This window comes from Malurus melanocephalus, unplaced genomic scaffold (assembly GCF_030028575.1).
Source record: "Malurus melanocephalus ecotype Western Australia unplaced genomic scaffold, MMel_1.1 scaffold_14, whole genome shotgun sequence".
Classification (NCBI taxonomy): domain Eukaryota; kingdom Metazoa; phylum Chordata; class Aves; order Passeriformes; family Maluridae; genus Malurus; species Malurus melanocephalus.
Window position 1 is genome coordinate 524,588 of NW_026623246.1, and position 20,322 is coordinate 544,909.

Here is a 20,322-nt window from a genome sequence, read left to right on the forward strand (position 1 = left end):
CAAGTTGTCTGCTTAGGCAGACAATTTCCTTAGAATACTTGAAGAAACCTTGTCAGCAGGAYAGGACACATGTTAGGGGCTTACTGGGAATTTTCCTCCATGGATGTAATTTCGCATGTTTAAGCAATTCCTTTTTCCCACCAATCTTTTTTCATTACATTCTCCTTCTTCACTTGCGGTGGTGCAACACAATCTTAATCCAGCTCCAGAACAAGAATTACTTAACATGTTTCAACTATTTTTGGTTGCCCAATGCTGGGACTATATTGTCATGATAAATGGAATGGCAAGTTCAAATCTTTGCATTCTGATTATCTTAATGTCATAGTTACAGCTGATCTCTCCTTTTGGAAGCAGYATCTTTCAGATAAAAAGACAGTGTTCATTAAATTACTCAGAAGTTCAACAGCTGATTTGGACTAGAGATGTAAAATCTTTTTAAGATCACTTTTTGGAGATTATATTAACTGTTATATTGATATTCCATTCACCTTTTAAAAGACAATAACTTCCTTCAGTCTTCTACACAAAAAATTTCCAAATATTCAATTCACCATTTCTCTTACTTCTTTTACTAACCAGTCTAAATAAATTTGTTTCCACTTATAGCAGAAGAAAGTTTTGATGAACCAAAGATAAAACTTTCAATACACAGGGCAGACATGAACTACAGTTTTGATAATCTATTACACCCCTGAGGCTCAAKCCCCTATTTAGAAGTGAAAGACACTCCTACTGTACAACTCTAATAAGTTGCAGATGTTGTCTTTGTATATGTATGACTTTGTTAATGTCAAGTAACCCTTGACACTGCTACTAATAATGGGGCAAAGACGCTCACATGCCCTTGTTGAAAACCTACTCAGGCCAAAGGAGTTAAACTTGCTTGAATCTGTAACTTAGCAATCACTCAAACTCCTTATTTTAGCAAGACATAAWTTTTATCAGAATAGTTTAATTTTACTCAAAATTTTCCAAGCAAAGTCAGTTTCATTAAAATTACATTATTTCCATGTTTGTTAYATTATGTATCTTTGCAATTCTTGGCATTTCTGCTATTATGGTAAATGTTAATCTATTATGTTTGACAGGATTTAGGAGTATGCTGGGACACAGAGGTACAGCTTTTTTTGAAGTGTCTTACAGTACGTAAGAAAGACAAAACCTGGTGCTCTTGAAGAATCAGTGTGGTACTTTACAAGAAATGGGCAAGATCCTCCAAGMCTCCAGTCTTCTAACCTTATTTCTACTAATTTCTATTAACCTCCAAATTTTTYTACCAGAATTTTTAATAAAACCTAAATCTCACTTGCTAAGGCCACTGAACAGGCTTTAGGAAGCTTGTCAGTCTGATCTATTTCAGTGTCATAAATAAGTATGTTGAGCAATATTTGCCAGTGAGATGCTATCAGACATTTAGTTTGCATTCTGGCCCATGTGGCATTGAGGTTTTCCTTACCATGTCTTTTTATCTTCTTTTTTTACTGTTTCTTTTTTTTTTTAATTATTTTTTATTTTAACTTCAAAGATATTACTGAAAAGGTTATGTATTTCTTTTGTGGCCAGTAAACAATTTTAAGGCTACAGATGACAATAATGCATTTGGAAGAYGTGAAGTGTCAGACAACACTGTAGTCTGCTGCAGTAATAACCCATGGGTTGTATTACAAAATCCTGACAAAACCCTCATACTTGTAAGTTGATCTCCAAGAGCTCAAGAATTCTAGGATTTCAGGGTGCTGGAAAGTCATTAAGGTGACTCAATAGTTAAGAGTTTCAGGAATGTTCGATTTTGACCTAACCCTTCCTTCCCACTCACAAGTTCCACAAAGAGTCCCTTTCGGACTGAGTATTTTGAGAATAACTGATCTCCTGCCAGAGCAGAATTGTTTTGCAAAATTGGAAATGGATCAGAGCAACCTTGTGAGATTTATGTAATTTGTACAGAGGGCTGGTATTTTGCTTTTGAAAGTACATTTGCCATCATAAATATGTTTGGACTAAAAAAACATAAGTCCTTTCACCTTTACTGAGCCTCTGGGAGTGCAAGCTTCAAAGATAAACTTAGGATTTAAGATTTCACTCACTCTAATCAAATAATTTTGCCATCTGGCTTTGTAATGTTCTATCTTCTATGCCTCAATTTYAAAGGGCTGGATTATTTTGTTATAAACTAGAAAATCCTTAAATATATTATAAACCTGCTATTTTGTTCTGTTACTTCTAAGTCTCTATGGAGTAGTTTGCTTAAGAATATCTAGTAATGGCCCTTATGGCAGTCCTAAAGTTGATTCTGAAGAAAAGAAGGATTAGTTATGCTGTGAAAATTCGTAAGGAGACAGGTGAGAATAGTATTGCTTTAGTGGCCAWCAAATGGCATTCCTGCAGCCCTCASACTGCTAGCATTTTGGGTCAAGGATGATGTAGAAATAGGGTTTTGGATTCAAAGGGAGGAGTGTGAGTGAGACACCTCCACACACAGACCTTCCCACTGCTTGTGCTTATGACAACACACAAACCACAAAGATTTGCTCCTTGCTATCCAAGTTGTGTTTAGTCTTCCCTTTCTCTCCCAAACCCAAGGGGTTGCATGCTCTCCTGCCCCCCTTCACTGCATCCCAATCACCCAACAGATTCTTGTCCATTTCTGTCTGTATCTTGAGAATTTGCTTCTGTCTTGAGACTAACTAGGAAACTACTAAGCAGGTAAGTAAAACTGCTGTTTTCTCAATACAAGAAATTATTTGCCTTGACTTGGAATTTGCCTTGACTTGGAATTTGTCTTGTGCTTTGGCCCATCACTGCATCCCATCATCCTACTATAAAATTCCACTCCTCAGAAATGTTTTCAATTACTCTCACATGTTAGGAGTTTTATTTAGTAGAATAAAACAAAACCTGCAGAATCTTCTTGCCTTCTTGTCTATGGCCTTCCYGGAAAATGTTTATAGTATTCTTTTYGGAATTCTAGTTCACAGTAGTTTCATGGAGAAGGATCCTCACCAGGAAGATTTCTTTACCCAAGAGAAATCACCTAAGTTCAATTTTCAATGTTTTTCACCTCCTTGTAGTTCCACAGACTCCCTGGGACTGCCTGTGACCATGCAAGCAGATGACTGTATAAGACACCTGCCCTTATTTACTTTCAAAAGTTCTGTGGCTGATCTGAGGCTATCCCTAGGATCCAAAGAAACTCTAGTCCCAGTCTCCTTGCTATGACCCATTTGGTTCTTCTGTTGAGAATCTGACATGAACTGCTTCAAGATCATAAGAGGCCGGGAAAGCCCCCCTCTATAGAGAGGCTGAAATACAGAGAGTGAAATACTGATCTTCCATAGGAYAAACCTTTATTTAGTAGGGATTTTGAAAATACTAAAGAAATTTGTTTTGGTTTCTTTGCAAAGCCACAGGTCCAATATGAAATTGAAATAATTGTAGTTTTCAATTAAAAACTGTGATTTATTCCTGATATATGTTCATGGTGTTGACAGCTTCCTTTTTATTAGGACAGTTTTTTATCTAGGTATCAATGTCTGGATTATTTTGTTTTAGTTAAGTATTTATAGCACTTATGAATTTACGAGAGACACTGAATTCCTCTGCAAGAGTACCCATGGCTGAATATTCCTGGGTTTAACACTTCTGGGATTTCCTGGACTGTTCCGTCATGAAATAGGGACAAAAGATGACAACTGTGGAATTTTTTATCTCAAATCTATTTTTAATCCTTATCTAGTGTTCATCATCAGTTATTATTCAGTTCTGCTTTTGTCCAAAAACAAGGTTGCMATCATCCCACCTAATGTGTACTATGATTTGTGAGAGACTGTCTTAGGAAAATCTTTAGAACTGCAATAACAGCTTAAAGAAAAACTCTATTCCAACCACATCTTCCTGGATATAAATTGTGATATARACTGATAAGGCAACCCTTATGCCCTCAAGATGAGAATCAGGCTGAAGAGGTTGTTATTTACCATACATATGTCTATAAATTTTAAGCAGAGGGAATAATAAAAGAGAGAAAAAAACAGATCTCATTGTAGATTGCAATTCTCATCATGTTAGTGCAACTTCTGTGACAAACTGAGCCACTCTCTCTTTAAGTGACATAAAACCCAAGTTCTAGCATAATTAATCTTTTAGAAAACAAATTATTAGTTTTTCAGAACCCCAGTTCTGCCTCTTATTACACCAACAAATTCTTGTCCAGGTAAACAATTTGGTTTACGTGCTGCTTATTGGGACACATTCTGGTAATTGAATAAATTTCCATTTGTTCCTCTTTAAAATTCARTTAGATAAAAATCAGTAAATGCATCTGGTTTTCCCTTACGTTTGCGCCAGCCACCATGGGGTTCCCAAGATCACAAACCACCATTCTAGTTTCATTTTCCATCTTGTAATCACAGCTCAATACACGCAGTGCCTGCAACAAAAGGACACCAATATAGAGGTCAGAGATCACAGTGAAATGTATCCAGTTGGGAAAGTGATGCCTTTTTGACTGTGACCTTTCTTTTGATTTTGGACACCTGCTCAGTGCACTATCAAAACATTTACTTGGTTATTGTCAGACAACGGGGGAAAACTGATGCCAGGGAAAAACAAACACGACAGTTTCCCAGTACCTTAAGAATCACGAGATGAGATCACTCTGTGTCTAGTTTTACCATACTGCTTTGTTGTCGTGAGTCATTCCTATAGCCATAATGACTCAAAAGAGAAAAAAAAAAACAGTAAGCAAAACTAGGCAAGAAGAATAGGTCTCACACTGATTACAATGGTTGTGTTATCCATCGCCAGAATTCTCTACAATGAATTCCTGGCATTGGCAAAACGTGATTATGGATCAATTCTAGATCTTTATTTTGCAATCTATGGTAAAATAMTTAGAACTAAGAATTAAGAATACTTACATTTTTCTGTGAAAGCATGAACTGTTATGTGTGTTTATAAATTACCATTAAAGGAGACAGGCTTTCCCTTTATCAGATACAAAGGTTTTTATTGTTTATAGCAATCGTTATCACTAATAATACCACTTGTAAAGAAAACAAACTGTGTAAGAGGAGGATCAGCTACAAAATAGTGCAAGCTAGGAGACACAGAATAAGACAAAGCAMTAAAATGTGAGGKTTTTTTTTCTCTTTTCCTCTCTGATGTCTTCAGTAAATGAGGGCATTTCCATATATGTGCAGAAGTTAACCAGMTTTGTAAAAGCAGGATGCAGCAAGTTGCATTACCTTTCTGCTCATTTATGATTCTCATAGATGAAACAGTATGAACAAATTCATGCTCTTTATAYAAAAAGACCTGGGAAGTCTCTGGACCAATTCACCCTATCTGTAAAAACCAGCATGGACATGCTGTACTCATCATTTCCTRAGATTAAAAGAAAAGACAGGGCATGGCCTTAAACAGAGCCCATGTGAAGCACACCCTCAGCACACACCTCATGGTACACTGACATTTTTACAGTTTTCTAGGAGGAAGCAAGGTTTGTTACACAGCATGTCCAGTGCACTAATAACCTTCCCAAGCCTCTCTAGGGTTGGAAGGSAAGGATTTTTATACTCTTTCCAGCTGGTTAATTAGAGGTAGGAAGCAACACATGGGAGAAAAAAGGGTGTTAACACAGTTAAAATCAAACTTGTCTGGAAAATTGTCCATTTGATCTTAATGTATGGGTTAATAGTTTTGTTTTTGTTGTGGGGGAGGGGGGGGTGAAACTGAGGTCTAAAAGTTAGAAATAAATACTCATTTATATTAGCTATTTGGCACTTTCTTTAAAAATGGTGTTTCATAGACAAGCACAGAGTACATCAGCCCTTATTGCACATTTTTTTTGTCCCTCAAAGGCTTAGAAAATAGAGAAGTTTTGCGAGTAGTTCTTCTGCAATTTGGAGGCTAARGTCCAAGACTGAAAATGATTAATGGTATAGAATACATATGACTGCTAATTTGTGCAGTATAAAGATGTGATAAAGGGTCAACTACGGTGGAATTGCATTGATCACCTTTTTGAGGTAGTTAAGTACAAAGCAGGAAAATTAAAACCAGGCAGGAAGCAAGCGAGAGCTGAGATTTGTAGACCTACTATTGTAACAGTCAGTGTGTCCACACGTAATTCAGCCAGATGCAAGGGTTTGCCACAAAGCCCCTCTACCTGGCACTGGTAGCAATTTATATTCTGCAGCAACACATGGTCTTTTTGGCAGTCTTGAGCAGAAGTAAAACCCYGACAATTAATACGTGTGCTCCCAGGGTGCATTTTAACCAGAAAGTGATTGGATGCTTTAAGTATCCAGGCAGTGTATRAACTTGAAACTCTTTCTCGTGGTTGTAGTTCTGGTGTAGGTCTCATGGGTGTATTCTGGCATCAATTACTAATTGATGCCAGAATAGTTAAACCCAACAGGCTGGCAAGTAAAACACTTCCTCTTTCCYCTACCAACAACTAATTTTATTTTCTGAGAAAAATGGGATGGACTAGCTGCCATCTTCTAGTTGATTATGTGTATGTATCCAGCAGATGTATGAAGAACTAGTCTTTGTTTTCACCAGGCTCAAATCACATCTCATCTATCCAGCCACATTCTACATAGTCTGAGAATTTTCATGTAAGACATGGATGCTTCAGGTATTTTTCTTATTTTAAGAGTGCCATGCTTTARTTCAGAAAGGCATGAGGGAAATGACTAAGAGTGTATCCATTGCAATCTGGTGATATGTACCACTCTGCAGTTTCCAGCCTGAGCTGAGTCAGTTCTACCAGAATACATAATGTTTTTGGTGTGTAACAAATACCGGTTAGTGCTTTGTGTTTGCCTGTTTACTTCTACTAATTATTCCATAAGAATTTGGTCCCAGCTCTTGCTACTGCAGCAGGATTGAGCTGTTCAATATGGGCAGTTCTATCATGGGGCAAAGGATTAGCTCACAGTATTGCACAGTATTCAGGCAACAGCTGGGGGCTCAAACACAGTCAGGCTAGACAATGTTTGCAGTGTAAGAATGTACCATATAGCAGTATATACTGTCCCTGGATCTACTGCTGGAAATATGAGGTCATATAATATGGTTATACTTTCTTCATAGCAGTTAATTCCAGTAAATTCACACCTCCTGCATATGAGCAGTTATTGCAAGCCAATGAGTTTCCAGTAACTAGTGAAGTTAATTTTCTTATTTACCTGGACTCTGGACTGCCTAAATGTTTCCACAAGACAACTGATGAAAAACACACTTGATTTCATTTTCATTCTATTTCAACCATYAGCTTTTGACTGAAGGAAGTGTCAGTATCTGCAGGAATCAACGAAGCTCCAAAATCATGTCCTTCYTGACATCAAACTTTAAGATCACACACAGTCACTTGCCTCTCCACTTGCGTATGATCACACTTCTGCAAAACGTTGCTTGTTTTTATGCATATGCACAGTCTGTGTGCAATATTCTACAGAATCAGGTCTGAGATAAGAAGATAATGCCACCTGAGGCAGGCCAAACATTATTGCATAAAACTGAAGAGAGGAGGTAGAAGGCAAGTGAATTTTAAGTTAAGTTTTTGATTTCAACAGCTTGTGACTGTAATTCAAAAGATACAGAATAACACAATACATTGTTAAAATGAAATACAGAAAAAAAGCAGGGCTGGACAGGAGGCACTTATGGTAATTCTCTGTTAAGCACTTAATATGTGTTCCTCTATTACGTAGACTAAAACCAGAATAGCCCCACAATAGACACATATCCTCTGAAATGATGCTGAAAGTAGGACTAACATTTTGATCCTMCTCAGAAAGAACATGATGACATCTTTCTGAATGAAGTAAGTATGAAAAGCAAGAGACTACAAAATAAATTATGTGTGGGAGTGAACTAAGTAAATGTGGGCAAAAAGAAGGCAGCTTTTCATAATTTTACAAGGATTCAGAATTGGAATGGTCAGAAAGGGATTTTATCTTCCACAAAACCTGAAGAGAATGAAGAAGTTGTATTATGTTTCCTGGGTTTTTTAAAATTTTATCTTCAAAAGTATTCTAAATTTAAAACTCCTTCCCAACCCATTCTAGATTCTCTTTATTATTCCCAAGCAACAGAATCTCCTACATATTCCTTCCTTCCTTTCTCCATGAATCTATTATGTTGCTACTATAAAATTCAATTTTTCCTAAAATCACAAAAAAATCTGAATGATTTCTCTCTGGTCCAATCATAGAATGGTCTGGATTGAAAAGGACCTTAAAGATCATCCAGGTCCAACCCCACTGCTGTGGACAGGGACACTTTCCACTAGACCAGGTTGTTCCATCAAACCAGGCCTTAAACACTGCCAGGGATGGGGCATGCTCAGCTTCCCTGGACAACCTGTTCCAGCGTGTCTCCACCCTCACAGCCAAGTAATTTTCTTAAACCTACTCTCTTTCAGTTTGAATTCATTCTCCCTTGTCCTGTCACAACATGCTCATGTAAGAAGTCCCTCTCTGTCTTTCTTCTGGGCTCCCTTCAGGTACTGGAAGGCCTGATAGAGCCCAGGACCCATTTGGCTTTCTGGGCTGCAAGTGCACATCACCGACTCATGTCCAGCCTCTTGCTCATGCCCAGGTCCTTCAAATTTTAGATCTGTACTAACATGTGCTGSGGGTTTTTAAATAAATGCCCTCTCTGACACCTTGGTAACATCCAAAAGAACAGTGAAAGATTTCTAAAGTGGAACAAAGGAAAAAGGTAACMATTAGCAGCATATTAAAGAGAATTTCAGTTTTGTAGATTACAGTCCAAAAAAACCAGGCTTTTCTAAGAGAACAAAAGGAATACGCAACAGAAAAGGGCTGGTGTCTTTAAGATACACTTCTGAGATGTGAGGTTGCCAAGAATTTCTATCATCTTTAATGATATCATTCTTCTTGTGATTCTTCTTGTAATTTTTTTCAAACTAGGTTAGAAGCCTTAGAAGCCCATTAACAAAATCACTGACAGAAGAAGAATAAGAAAATACTTTCAACTTCCTCAAAAACATTTGCCTTTAGAAAGGAAATTAACTTGCTTTCTCCCACTCTCACCCTTGAGGCCCTTTTGAACATTCCAGGCACTAACAGAAAAAAGCAGGCTCATGTTGCAACAGCTTGGGAGATTTATGTACAGATGAGGCAATTCAGACTTGCTGTCCAACAGAGAATACATGAACACTCTGCTTGTTTGCAGGATAATGTTTCATCTTTGCTCTTAAAAAACAAACAGACCCAAAAAAGAAAAACACTGCATGTCCAGTACAGCTCAGCAGGACTTCAGTCAACATTAGTCCTTCTGTGAACACTGGCACATTTTATATTATAATTGCATTTTTGGCCCATTCATAACACAAAAGAATTGATGACAAGGGAAAACAAATTTGTCACATTTATACKGCAGTTAATGTCTAATTATTCATGATTTTGGAGACTGGGACATCCTTAAAAATGGTAAAACACTGTGTGCTGTGAGAGCAGGCTGCAGTGTCCAAGTTTCTGGGGGTCAGCAGGGTTCATTAACTCTGACTGGGAGCTGGTACCATGGGATCCCAGGTTGGAAGCACTCAGGGAATTTGGCAGTATTACTTTCTGCTACTGGAGTGTTTACTGGTTCAAAATCTGAATGATGTGAATACCTCCACTCCTAAGAGAAATRTGACACTGTTTGTGTAGTATTATAACTGAGTCAACAGGAAGGAACTGAACCTGTGCTGGGTCTGAACCAATGGTCCTGTCCTTCCCATTTTTTGGAGGCATGACTAATCTTTACCCTGGGCTGTGCAGGCAAGGATAGCTGAGAGTTGATGGAATCTCCCTCCCCAAAAGGAATCTCTTTATGTGTTGCTTTCAGCTGGTACAGGCTATGTAGGTTRCCCTTGCTCTCAGGATATCTGATCCTGCTTCATTACCACTAACATTTTGATTTTTCTTTACCTTGTTGTTGCGTTCCACCCCGGTGTAATCGGCTTCAGGTGGAATCTTTATATGTAGCTCAGCTTCATAGGCTCCTTCCCCATCATTCCTTGGATTTATTATKAGCATGACACAGTTTTCTTCTCCAATTATTAGCTGATCTGTATCTCTGTATAGAACACACTATTTGTCAGGAATTAAAACATGCACAATTAGGATTTACATATGAATAAAGCAGAGGGACATTTTGCTCTCAGGGCAYCTGTTCCAGAAAATATGAACACAAAATAAATAATTTTCCATAAAAAAATGACCCCATGAAAAATATACCAACACTTGGATAGAAAAAAGGTCCAGAGAAAACACCATCATGGTCAAAGTAACTTTCAAAGAACTTGAAAGTTACTGGTATAAAATTTCAAGGCCTGGCTACTTTCTAAAAAGCAAGAAGTATTTAGTGGAGGAATCACTTCCATGGGGGTCTCATTATTATTTTCTGGAGGACACAAAGGTGGCAGTTTTCTCCTCATGCCCATTGTAAAACAAATAATGACAGAARTTCTCCTGAGACATGCAATAGCACTGCGCCCTTTCTTGTCACAGCTACAGACTGATTCTGACTCTGTGGCACAGAGTCAGTTAACTGTCCAATGCTCCCCATGAAATGTCTTGCTTGGCATATTTCTTTCTATCTCCACAGGAAAAATTGTTGCCATGTTTTGATTCTTTTACTTTTGAGATTAATTTACTTTACTGTATATTAAGTTCAGGAGAATTGCATCCAAGTTCAAAGTCACTGGCACACTGAAACAAAAAAACTTGAAATCTCTTATGAACAACAATTTGTATTATCTCTCAGTTTTCAGAGAACTAGGACCACTCCTAACTAACCTGCAAACTATGTTTGCTATTACAACCATTGAACATCATGAATGTGGTTTGCAAATGTGTATTTCTCCATGTCTTTGTYTTACAGAGAAAATGGATGCACAAATTAAAATCTGGAAAACAGGTAAGGATTATTAGCTATAGTAATAAACAGAACTGTGTTCTACCTACTTCACTTGTTGCAACAGTTAGCAGTGTCTGGACATTCTTATATACAGCATAACTTATTTTATTTAACTTACGGCATTGCAGAAAGTTGCAAGTCAGGAACACATAAGTTGTCCTCCCCACAGTCAACCAGAATGTAAGCCTGTATTATTGCAAAATAAAAAATACAGTTAGAACATGCCTCAAAGTCCAAATCACTTCATTAAAAATCTCTAAATAGTGTCTTAAATACCACTAGCACTGCCTTAATGAATTAAATCTTTTTCTCCTTTCTCTAAATTCCTTTTCACATGGTAGTTGGAGATTATTAAGATGGTCAAATATGTCCTTAGTGGAACAAAATAAACTTCAGTCACTTTCCCACACTAACTTGGCTTACATATTCTAGAATGCAATCAAAACTATGAGCACAATTTTTGGAAATACTTGAAAGGCCTGTTGTTTCTACATTTATATTAAATCTACATTTTGAATTAATTAAATCCCTGTTGTGTAATTTCTGGCTGTGATACTGTCTTTAAAGGAAGATGATACACATAATATTTGTGAGTGTGGCATGCAAAATTCATACCTGCTCTGCTAATGAGCTTTTCTGGTAATAGTTCAGTATTGGCTTCACAGTCAAACTGTCTTCAAAACTGGACTCATCCAAACTATAATTGAAGTTTATATTGATGGGAGATAATTTATCTCTAAATTCTGTTTCATCCTGTGAGTGACAATCAMATAATAAAAGCCAATGGTTCAATATGATTATTTCAGTTAGCATGATATGACAACAGATGCAGTCTTCTGAAGGTAAATATGTGTTCTTTATTGAAGGTAAGGACATGATTCTTTGACAGCTGCTGGCCAAATTCTGGCTGCATGTGGTGTCAACAGGAAAGCAAAGTGACTCACCAGAAATTGGAATGCCCAGAACCCATTGCCTCCACAGCCCCACATCTGGAAGAAGCTGGCTGAGCTGAGTAGATTCAATTTTTTTTCAAAGCATTAGCTTAAAATGAAGTTGTTTAAGAGAGATACACAGAACCAACTCCTATGAGCTACTGCTTCAGAAATGGAGGTAGGGCATGTGTGGATTTGTGGAGGTAATATTGCTGGTTTGTACCATAACCAAGAATTTATAAGAATTAGCAATGGTAAAAAACTCAACCACCTTTATTATCTAGATATGTCCTTACATAGTGCTTGAAACTTCTCCATCTCACCTCCCACTGCATTTCTCGGGCCAGGCTTGGAATCTACTTTCATTGCATGAGGTAACTCCACCTGCAAGTGAGCAAGTGTTGATCCTGTCTCCTTTATAACTTCAATTCCACAATTTTATTTTTTCTAAAAACATTTTAAAATATCCTTGAAGTTTTTTTTTTTTAAGTTATGAATTTTAGGCCAGTATTTCTGCTAAGACTCCTTTGAAATATCTTTTGAACCTGCATGATATTTAACATGATTAGTTTAACATGAACGGCATGATATTTAACATGATTAGTTTATTACCGCACTCCAAATACTAAAAAAGTAAAGTGATATCAAAAAGGGAAAGCAATTTTGCATTTTTGTATCAGGAGATGCAGTATTTGATAAGAATTTCCAGAGGAGCATGAAATGAATGTATTTTTAGGCAGAGAAATTCTACACTCTTCAGAAGAAGTCTTTCTTTTATACTTCTATTGACAAAGATTAGTCAAAGATTTACATCAGTATTTTTTCAAGGTAGCAGTATGCTCTGGACATACTGAATATACCAATGAGGTCTATCTTTCTGTAATTTTGGAAATTATTCTTCCTTTGTCAGTGGGCTCCTTTTTTATTGTTATCTTTAAATCACTGGTACTATTCAAATGTTGATAATGATCCAAAGTATTTTAAACAACTTACTCTGAGATAAACAAGGAAGTCCTGGCAATGGAGTTGTTTCTGTCTTTCTATCACAATGGAGAAGTAATGATGTGACTGATGGTAATCAAAGAAGAGGGTCCTCTTAACAGCTCCTTTCTGTTTCAATGAGTCTAATTGCAATTCACCTTTCAGCGCTAAAGGACACAAATAAATGAGTTAGTTATTGATTTAACAGAAAGAAAAATAATAAAGAATTCATTATGTATTATAATAAATTAATCTAACCAAATCTTCCAGGAAAAATTAATCCACGCTTTAAGTGCCTGTCTGTTTATGTTTAAAAGCCTACCAGTTTTGGATCCAAAGTATGAAGGATGTGCAATTTAAGCTTTCTGATTTAATTGATGGATCTCATGTGTGCAGGACTTCAGTCTCTTTAATTTTTTTTCCAAAACAGAACATTTTCTAACAAAGCACATTCTTGATTTCATTTAGAAAATTACTTACTCTGAAACAAATATCTTTTAAATGAGTAATAAAAGGTTCGTGATAAGAGATATATACACACACACACTTTTTTTTAAACTGCATTTTCTTGTCTTAGGAGGATCTTACTTCTATTGTCTTTCCAAGTGTAGGAAAAATATTACATCTGAAATGGAGCAGGCCAGAGTAAATTATAGGAACAGAAAACATTTCTTACCTATCTCATCTGAAATACTTTGACCTTCAAAATCTGCGCAGACTCTTACAGTAAAGCTACATATAAAAAAAAAGTAAAAGTAATTCATTATTAGCAGAAAACAGACTGATCTGGGAATCAGCAGTTTTCCAGTTATTTCTCTCAAGTTTTATTTTAATTTTCTTAGAAATATGTTAATTGACATCTCTATCTAGGTTCCTATGATATTCCCTAATTAAGTCAACAAGTCTCCTAGGCTTCACTAATAATCACAGAAGACAGTCTCTGAATACTTCCTGGCAAGGGTATGGAGAAGATTCTCTGTTCCCTGTAGTTCCTGAGAGAGCTTATAGAAATGACCCTTCATATACTGTTGCCAAAGCTGGGTTCTTCATGCTGAGGTTCATCAAACCACCTTTGTAAGAGGCTGTCTGCAGAAATCCTTTCTGGTTCATCATGGTCCAATCAGAAATATCTTAGAGCAGGTAGTCAATGCTCAAGCTGTTTTCTAGAAAATTAGAACACTCAGGATACCAATGTGTTCCACTGGTATTACTGTAAGTTTCATTATTTCAAGAGGCTATAATTAATTCCAGACATAAAACCTAAATTGTTCCATTTTTGTGGGATCAGTCTAACCAAACTGTATTGCATTTAATTGGCTAGGTTTTGCAGAATGTGGCACTTACATGACCTAAATCACAGCATAGAGGAACTGGCAATTCATGTTCTTTATTTAGTATGCTAAAGCAATGCGTTCTACAAAAAGCAACACAGCATAAGTCAATTGTTTTTAGTTTGCCTGTTCAGAATGTATAGCAAGCTCTTTTAAGCCTAGAAATATTCACATCACAATTATAATTATTATCTTGATCTCTTCGCTATTGTTATACCGTATAATAATGTCCTCATGCAGAGGATACAAAACCACTAATACAACCTTTAAAACAACCTGAATCACATTCTAATTGCATGTTTGTTTCCTCTGACAGATGCAATGAAATTGCCAAATCTGGGATATGTGTCACTCTTAATGAAGAATGTGTTACCTTAATGAAAAATTATTTTCTTGAAAAAAAGGCATTATTTTTTGAGGCAAAACAATGGCATTATGCCATTAATCTCTACAAAACTGTAGCCTTCAAATGACATTTCATGCCAYGCAGAAGTTAGAAATTTATTCATATTCCTACTTCTTTGCAATTATGAATTAACACGTGAAGAACCAATTATTTCTGAATACACAAGGACAAAACAACAAAAATGAGTATATCTTCTGGAATTGCATAAATGCAATTTAGACACCAGGCTTCACAAGCCAGTCTCACATGTCAAGTATGAGTGTATTTTCTCAAATGTAAACTCAAGAGCTGACATTGTATTAAACTCAGTTTCCTTGCTTTAGAGCAATCACATAAATTTTGCCCTATCATGTTTGGAAAAAGGTTGAGTTCAAAAATGCAGCTTGGAATGCTTTACTTGTTAAACAGAACAATTTCATTGTATGCTTTATTTACTGCAATGAACAGAATAATTCATCATACATATTTGATAACTGAAGTCATRTTCTCAAATATTACTGTAAGAGCCAACATTTACTCTTTCCATTCCAGGCAGAGCATGTCAAAAATGGAATGGCAGAGCAAAAAAGCAAAAGTTTGGAGTGGATAATCTCCCACACTCTGGCAAGACTATCTCCCACACAACAGGCAAGACTATGGTATTAGCAGAATTCTGCCACACATTTTAGGGTTTATTATTTAGTTCAGAAATAGTTCTAAAGACATCAAAGATATCCATTGCAAACAGACATGAATTTAGATATGCTCATTGTTTCAACAGGAAGATGCTGTGGAGATGTTGAAGGATGTTTTATYTTCAAGAAAAAGAAAAGCAGAGGGAAAGACCACAAAAGAGGACATGATTCTAAAGAATTTATGGAGATTTGAGATCTGACTCCTAGGCACAATAAGAAATGAAATAACTGAGATTTTGAGCTTGCTTGTAGGAGCAATCAACCAAACATCACAATTAACAATGAAAGGAAGAAAACTTTAGCAGCTAAGAAACAAATGGGAAATAGCACATCATCCTAAAGCATATAAACTTTTAAAGTCATATCAATCTTGCCTCTCTGAAGACATTCTCTCATCACATTTATCCTGCTGTTTCTGTCATCACTATGAGATTATGCTTTGAATAGTACTTGACTGTAGCTACAAAATAGAGGGAAAGCCATAAAACTGAACACACTTTTCAGCTTTTCCTGACAATCTTGGGACAAAGCAGTTTAAAATAATTTTATGTTCTTCAGGTAGACAGAAACATTTTTTAAAGAACAAGAACCTTGAAAGTATTTGTCTCTTCAAAACTACTCTTGGCACAGATAGGAGCAATCTCTTCCAAAGTCAAGGCTAATAAAATAGCCTGATATCACCAGAAGTGGTTAATCCTTAGAAAATCAGAGAAGTTAGTTACCCATGTATAATATTTTCTAGACTGCTCTTTGTACCAGGAAGAATTTATTTTGGTCTGGCTGCTCTATCAGCTGAAAAAAATAGAAAACTTCAGGAGGTGAAAACCAAGGCATTAGCACATCCTACCAGTCACTTTTCATTGTTAACAATTTCTTTAGCACAGTTTCGCAGATAGAGAGAGAGAAAGAAATGGAAAATGCCTTAGCAGAAAGGCAATGTAAGCTTTAATGTTATCGACTTCCATTCTGTGTGAGGCTGATAAGCAACCAGCAAGATCACAAACCTCCACAGGAGAAGAGAAGAAGCATCTACTGATGAACCAGCTTTAAACAAACAGCTTCCTCTTGGAAGTACAATATGTCAAAGCGAGTCAATATACTTCTATCATGATGCTCTAATACTTGCCCTGCTTTAAGATTCTGTTTTGCCAAAGTCTAACCCAGTGACCAACACAGAAGGCATCTCATGGCTAAGCTACTTCACGTGGCTACATCGCAGCAACTTTAGGGCTCCTAGATAAGTCAAGTGAGTGCCTTTTGGATGTCTCCAGGACTGCTGATGCTAAAACCTGGCACACTGGTCTCCCATACAGCAATGCAGCTGTGCTGGTAGCAACTGGTACCACCTGCCTACTGCCCTTTCACCAGTCCCTGAGAGCTGAGGTATCCATCTTCTGACTCCTGGCCATATGGCTTTGCTATCTGACCCAATGGAGCCAGGCTGGCCAACAGTCTATGGAAAATCTCACTCAAATTCATCTCAACAATGGTCTCTAGGTCCATATCCATGGGGCAGCAATCACATCCTCTTTCATATTAGATCAATGAGAAAATACTAGCAGTAGAAAAAAGCAAAAGCAGAAACATTGTCTAACCTATACAGCTAAGAAATGTTGAAATTTTATTATTTTTGGGGTTTATATTTTTGGTAGGAATTCTGTATTCAGGTTTTTTTAAGTGTATGTAGAAATGTTATTTACTGAATCTAGCTGACTCAAGAATATAAATATTTTACTACTACTTTAATAGTAACAAATTTGGAGATAAAGGAACAACTTTTTTTTTGTTTTATTTTTGTTCAAATTATTGTTTGATAGCAGGAACTTGAAGATCAAAAATTTTAAGCAGCCTGCTTCTTGTTTCAGTGGGTTTACAGAAGAAGGTTAGCCTACAATGCTCATCTCAACTCAGACATCCAAACCTGAAAAACACTTACAAATAAAAAATATATTCTTAAATACAAAAATAGAAATACACAAATATATATACAAAATATATTCCACAATATATTCTACAAATTGAATTTTCACGATGATTGGACACTTCTATGCAACTTTTGGTAAGTCAGGTAATTTCTCTGACATTGCTTCTCTACAAAATGGAATTAACAATAATTACCTTAAATTAGTGAGATGTGAGCAAATAACTTCTGCTGATGCAATTTAAGAACAAATACATAAGGTAGCTAGTGGATAATCAGACCTCAAATGGCAATAAAAATATCAAGACATAGATAAATTAGACTTCCCGATAGCTAGAACCCAATCTTGAACATAATAAATCATATGATGTGGAAACAGCATTTTAAAAATGAAAATCTTTGATTTATTTACCTCTTTCTACAGATATTAACTTGTATCTGTCACACTTAGGGGGAATAAAAAGTCTTTTTTCATATTCTTTAATTGCAAAAAAGTTGCAGAATTTGTTCAAGATTTGCTAATTTTGAGAACCCAGAAATAGCCACATTTCACACACAGCAAAGAATAAATTATATGTTTCTAGAAGTTCAGGACAATTCTCTTTGGGCTGTGCATAAAAATGACTTAGCATGTTTCCTCCGTTGCTTCAGTTTTGCAATTTATATCATGACAGAAATAATATTTTCCTAATACTTGGAAATGTACAATAATCCACATTATTCATGGACACACACTTCCTGAAACTTTTCTGGTAGGAGGTTTCCTTTCATTCTAATTTTGCAGTGTCAGTAGAGTTTTTATACAAATTGCACAGCTGGCTAAGAGATACAGAAATTTATCCCACGGGACTGATTCTTTGCCTGTTGGAGTTTCCCTRCTAATTGTTTTCATATGTACTATAAAAGCTTATATCAACYAAGGAGAAAAATTACAGTGTGGAAAATAGCAGCTGCTCTTCAGTCATTTCATAACATGAGCTAAATCTTTAGGGAACAGTATTTTAGAATAAAGCAGACAGAAATTAAATTATGTTACATTTAAAGCTCTTGTAGATATGAAGCAAACATCTTCTGGCTTATTGTAGCAGACGAACGAAAAAAAATGTATGTTAAAGGAGTATGCATTTCGTCCTTCCTTTTCTAAACAATATCTCAGAGCCAGAATATTTTTTTAAGAGAGATGTTTTTCCTCTGGTGCAAAAGAAACACCTCAGTACTCTGTTGGCAACTGTTAGGTTTCCAAAATATTTTCYATTATGACATTAAGCATTTTTTAAAAGTCTTAAAACCTGGAGTTGTGAAACAACATAACTTGGATCAATGAGCATTCTTCAGCCAAGTGTCTGTATTTCAAATTCTCTTTTACATCAACTGTTAAAACAAAAGGTACTTGAATCAAAAATTCCAGAAAGGCCAAAGCTTTGCAAAGTTCTGGGATTGCATASTTCCACCAAGTGCCTTCCACATTGCTCTGTAGGTGGGCAATTTTCTACACTGGATGYAGAAATGAGGAATATGATGACAAGTATGAGAAGTCTCATAAAGTGTAAAAGAAGAGCACAAGAGTGACAATCTCCAGACAACCCCATTCCAGAGGCAATGAAAGCCCACATATTCATTAGTTTAAGGGTACCAGAGTTTAGTTCATTTATGGCTCTTCAGTGAACTGCTTCTCCTGATTAGGTTTTACAGTTCATATTTATCAATTTATTCTAAAGACTCTGTTGCTGAATCTTACATTTGAGATGATTTTTAGAATTCAGCTCCTGTAAAGAATTTTCCAACATGAGAAAATCCTCTGACCATCTTCAGTTTAAAAGTAGTGCAAAATTTCTGCAGTCATGTTATCTTCTCCAGTCCTCCTTTACACCTTAATATTGTTTTTGTCCACCCCACATCCTGGCAAGCTTCCTGCTTCTAATGTTTTKATGTCTTAGAAATCTGTTCCTCACAGTCTCTCTGGCAAGACTTACTAGCATTTTATATCCAACGTGCACGTGTTTATGCTCTGTTTTGATTTTAGTTTCCTCATTTGTTATGATTTCCCTCTTAAACAGTATCTTATGTATTTGTAATAGCCTCTTTTGTCAACTGTTCCTGGGGTCCTTTCTAAGTGACTTTTTTCTAGTGCAGTAAATGTGCCTTTATGTGGTGTTATGTGCTATTAGATAGCCTCCAACTGTCCTGCAAGCATTTTATACTTGTAACTGATCTTAAATTGTTTTAATTAGCTCCAAGGTTTTTAATGTTTTTTGTTTTTTTTTTTCTTTTGAAAGTTAAATGCTACTGTGGTTAAGGGTTTATATTTTAAACATAGTTGAAATATTGTTCTGTATGATGTGCAAAAAAAACTTTCCTCTGACCGAAGACAGCCAGAAACYACATCCTGTGAACTTCTCTCAGGATGGCCAGCCAGATATCTTCTCTCTTCCACAAAGGACTAAGCTCTGTCTTTCTCCAAAATAAAATGGTGTGCCCACCAGTTCTGCATCACTTTCACTGTTACATTTTGCAAACAGATGACTGTTTATGCATTTTGTCCATTTTAGCAGTTTCATGTTTCATTCATCTAAACATTGCATTTAACTTTGCAGTTTGATTCTGGGAGACACTGAGCATCCTCCTATGCAGAAGGAGACCCATWGTATCAAAGGACTCAACTTCAAGCTACCATAATTAGTTAGACAATTTGTGAAGTACTGGAAAATATCAAAAAGAACTCTCCATAGGGGGGTTTTGTTGTGCTCAGGGCATGTTTCAACATTTTAAACATGTTCAACAAAGAGTTCAAATAAAATTAAGGAACAAGATGTTATTTGAGAAAGAAGATAAGGATATTTTTTGAGTAATCATGGACTTACCATGCCACCAAAAGCTGAGAGCTGGGAAGCTGACAGGTTTTATTGTCTGGATTCACAATCATGGGGTTCAGAATAAGATGAGCATTTACTGTCACAACAGGTCTGGCTCTGAAGGACAGAAATAAGGTTCACTGCATACAGAAGGARCAGATTAGTACCTAAGTTGCAGCAGAGAAAACACTTAACTGAGTTTGCCACAAAGAAGCCTGAGATGTAGGGTTACACGGGAGAACACAGTCTTATAATGCTACTCATTGCCAAAAGAACCTTTTTTT

At 36.3% G+C, this 20,322-nt stretch overlaps 1 protein-coding gene across 1 annotated transcript in view; it reads right to left on the minus strand.

Annotated features, from left to right (window-relative positions):
* The window catches only part of ITGA8 (integrin subunit alpha 8), a 108,038-nt gene that overhangs the window by 43,773 nt on the left and 43,943 nt on the right, over window positions 1–20,322 (minus strand). Inside the window, exons 15-21 of the mRNA XM_057383274.1 lie at window positions 20,048–20,155; window positions 13,531–13,586; window positions 12,867–13,021; window positions 11,557–11,694; window positions 11,060–11,127; window positions 9,951–10,098; window positions 4,337–4,429 (exon numbers count right to left, since the gene is read on the minus strand). Of these exons, the coding sequence (XP_057239257.1) occupies window positions 4,337–4,429; window positions 9,951–10,098; window positions 11,060–11,127; window positions 11,557–11,694; window positions 12,867–13,021; window positions 13,531–13,586; window positions 20,048–20,155 (766 nt within the window). The remainder of the gene's footprint in view (window positions 1–4,336; window positions 4,430–9,950; window positions 10,099–11,059; window positions 11,128–11,556; window positions 11,695–12,866; window positions 13,022–13,530; window positions 13,587–20,047; window positions 20,156–20,322) is intronic.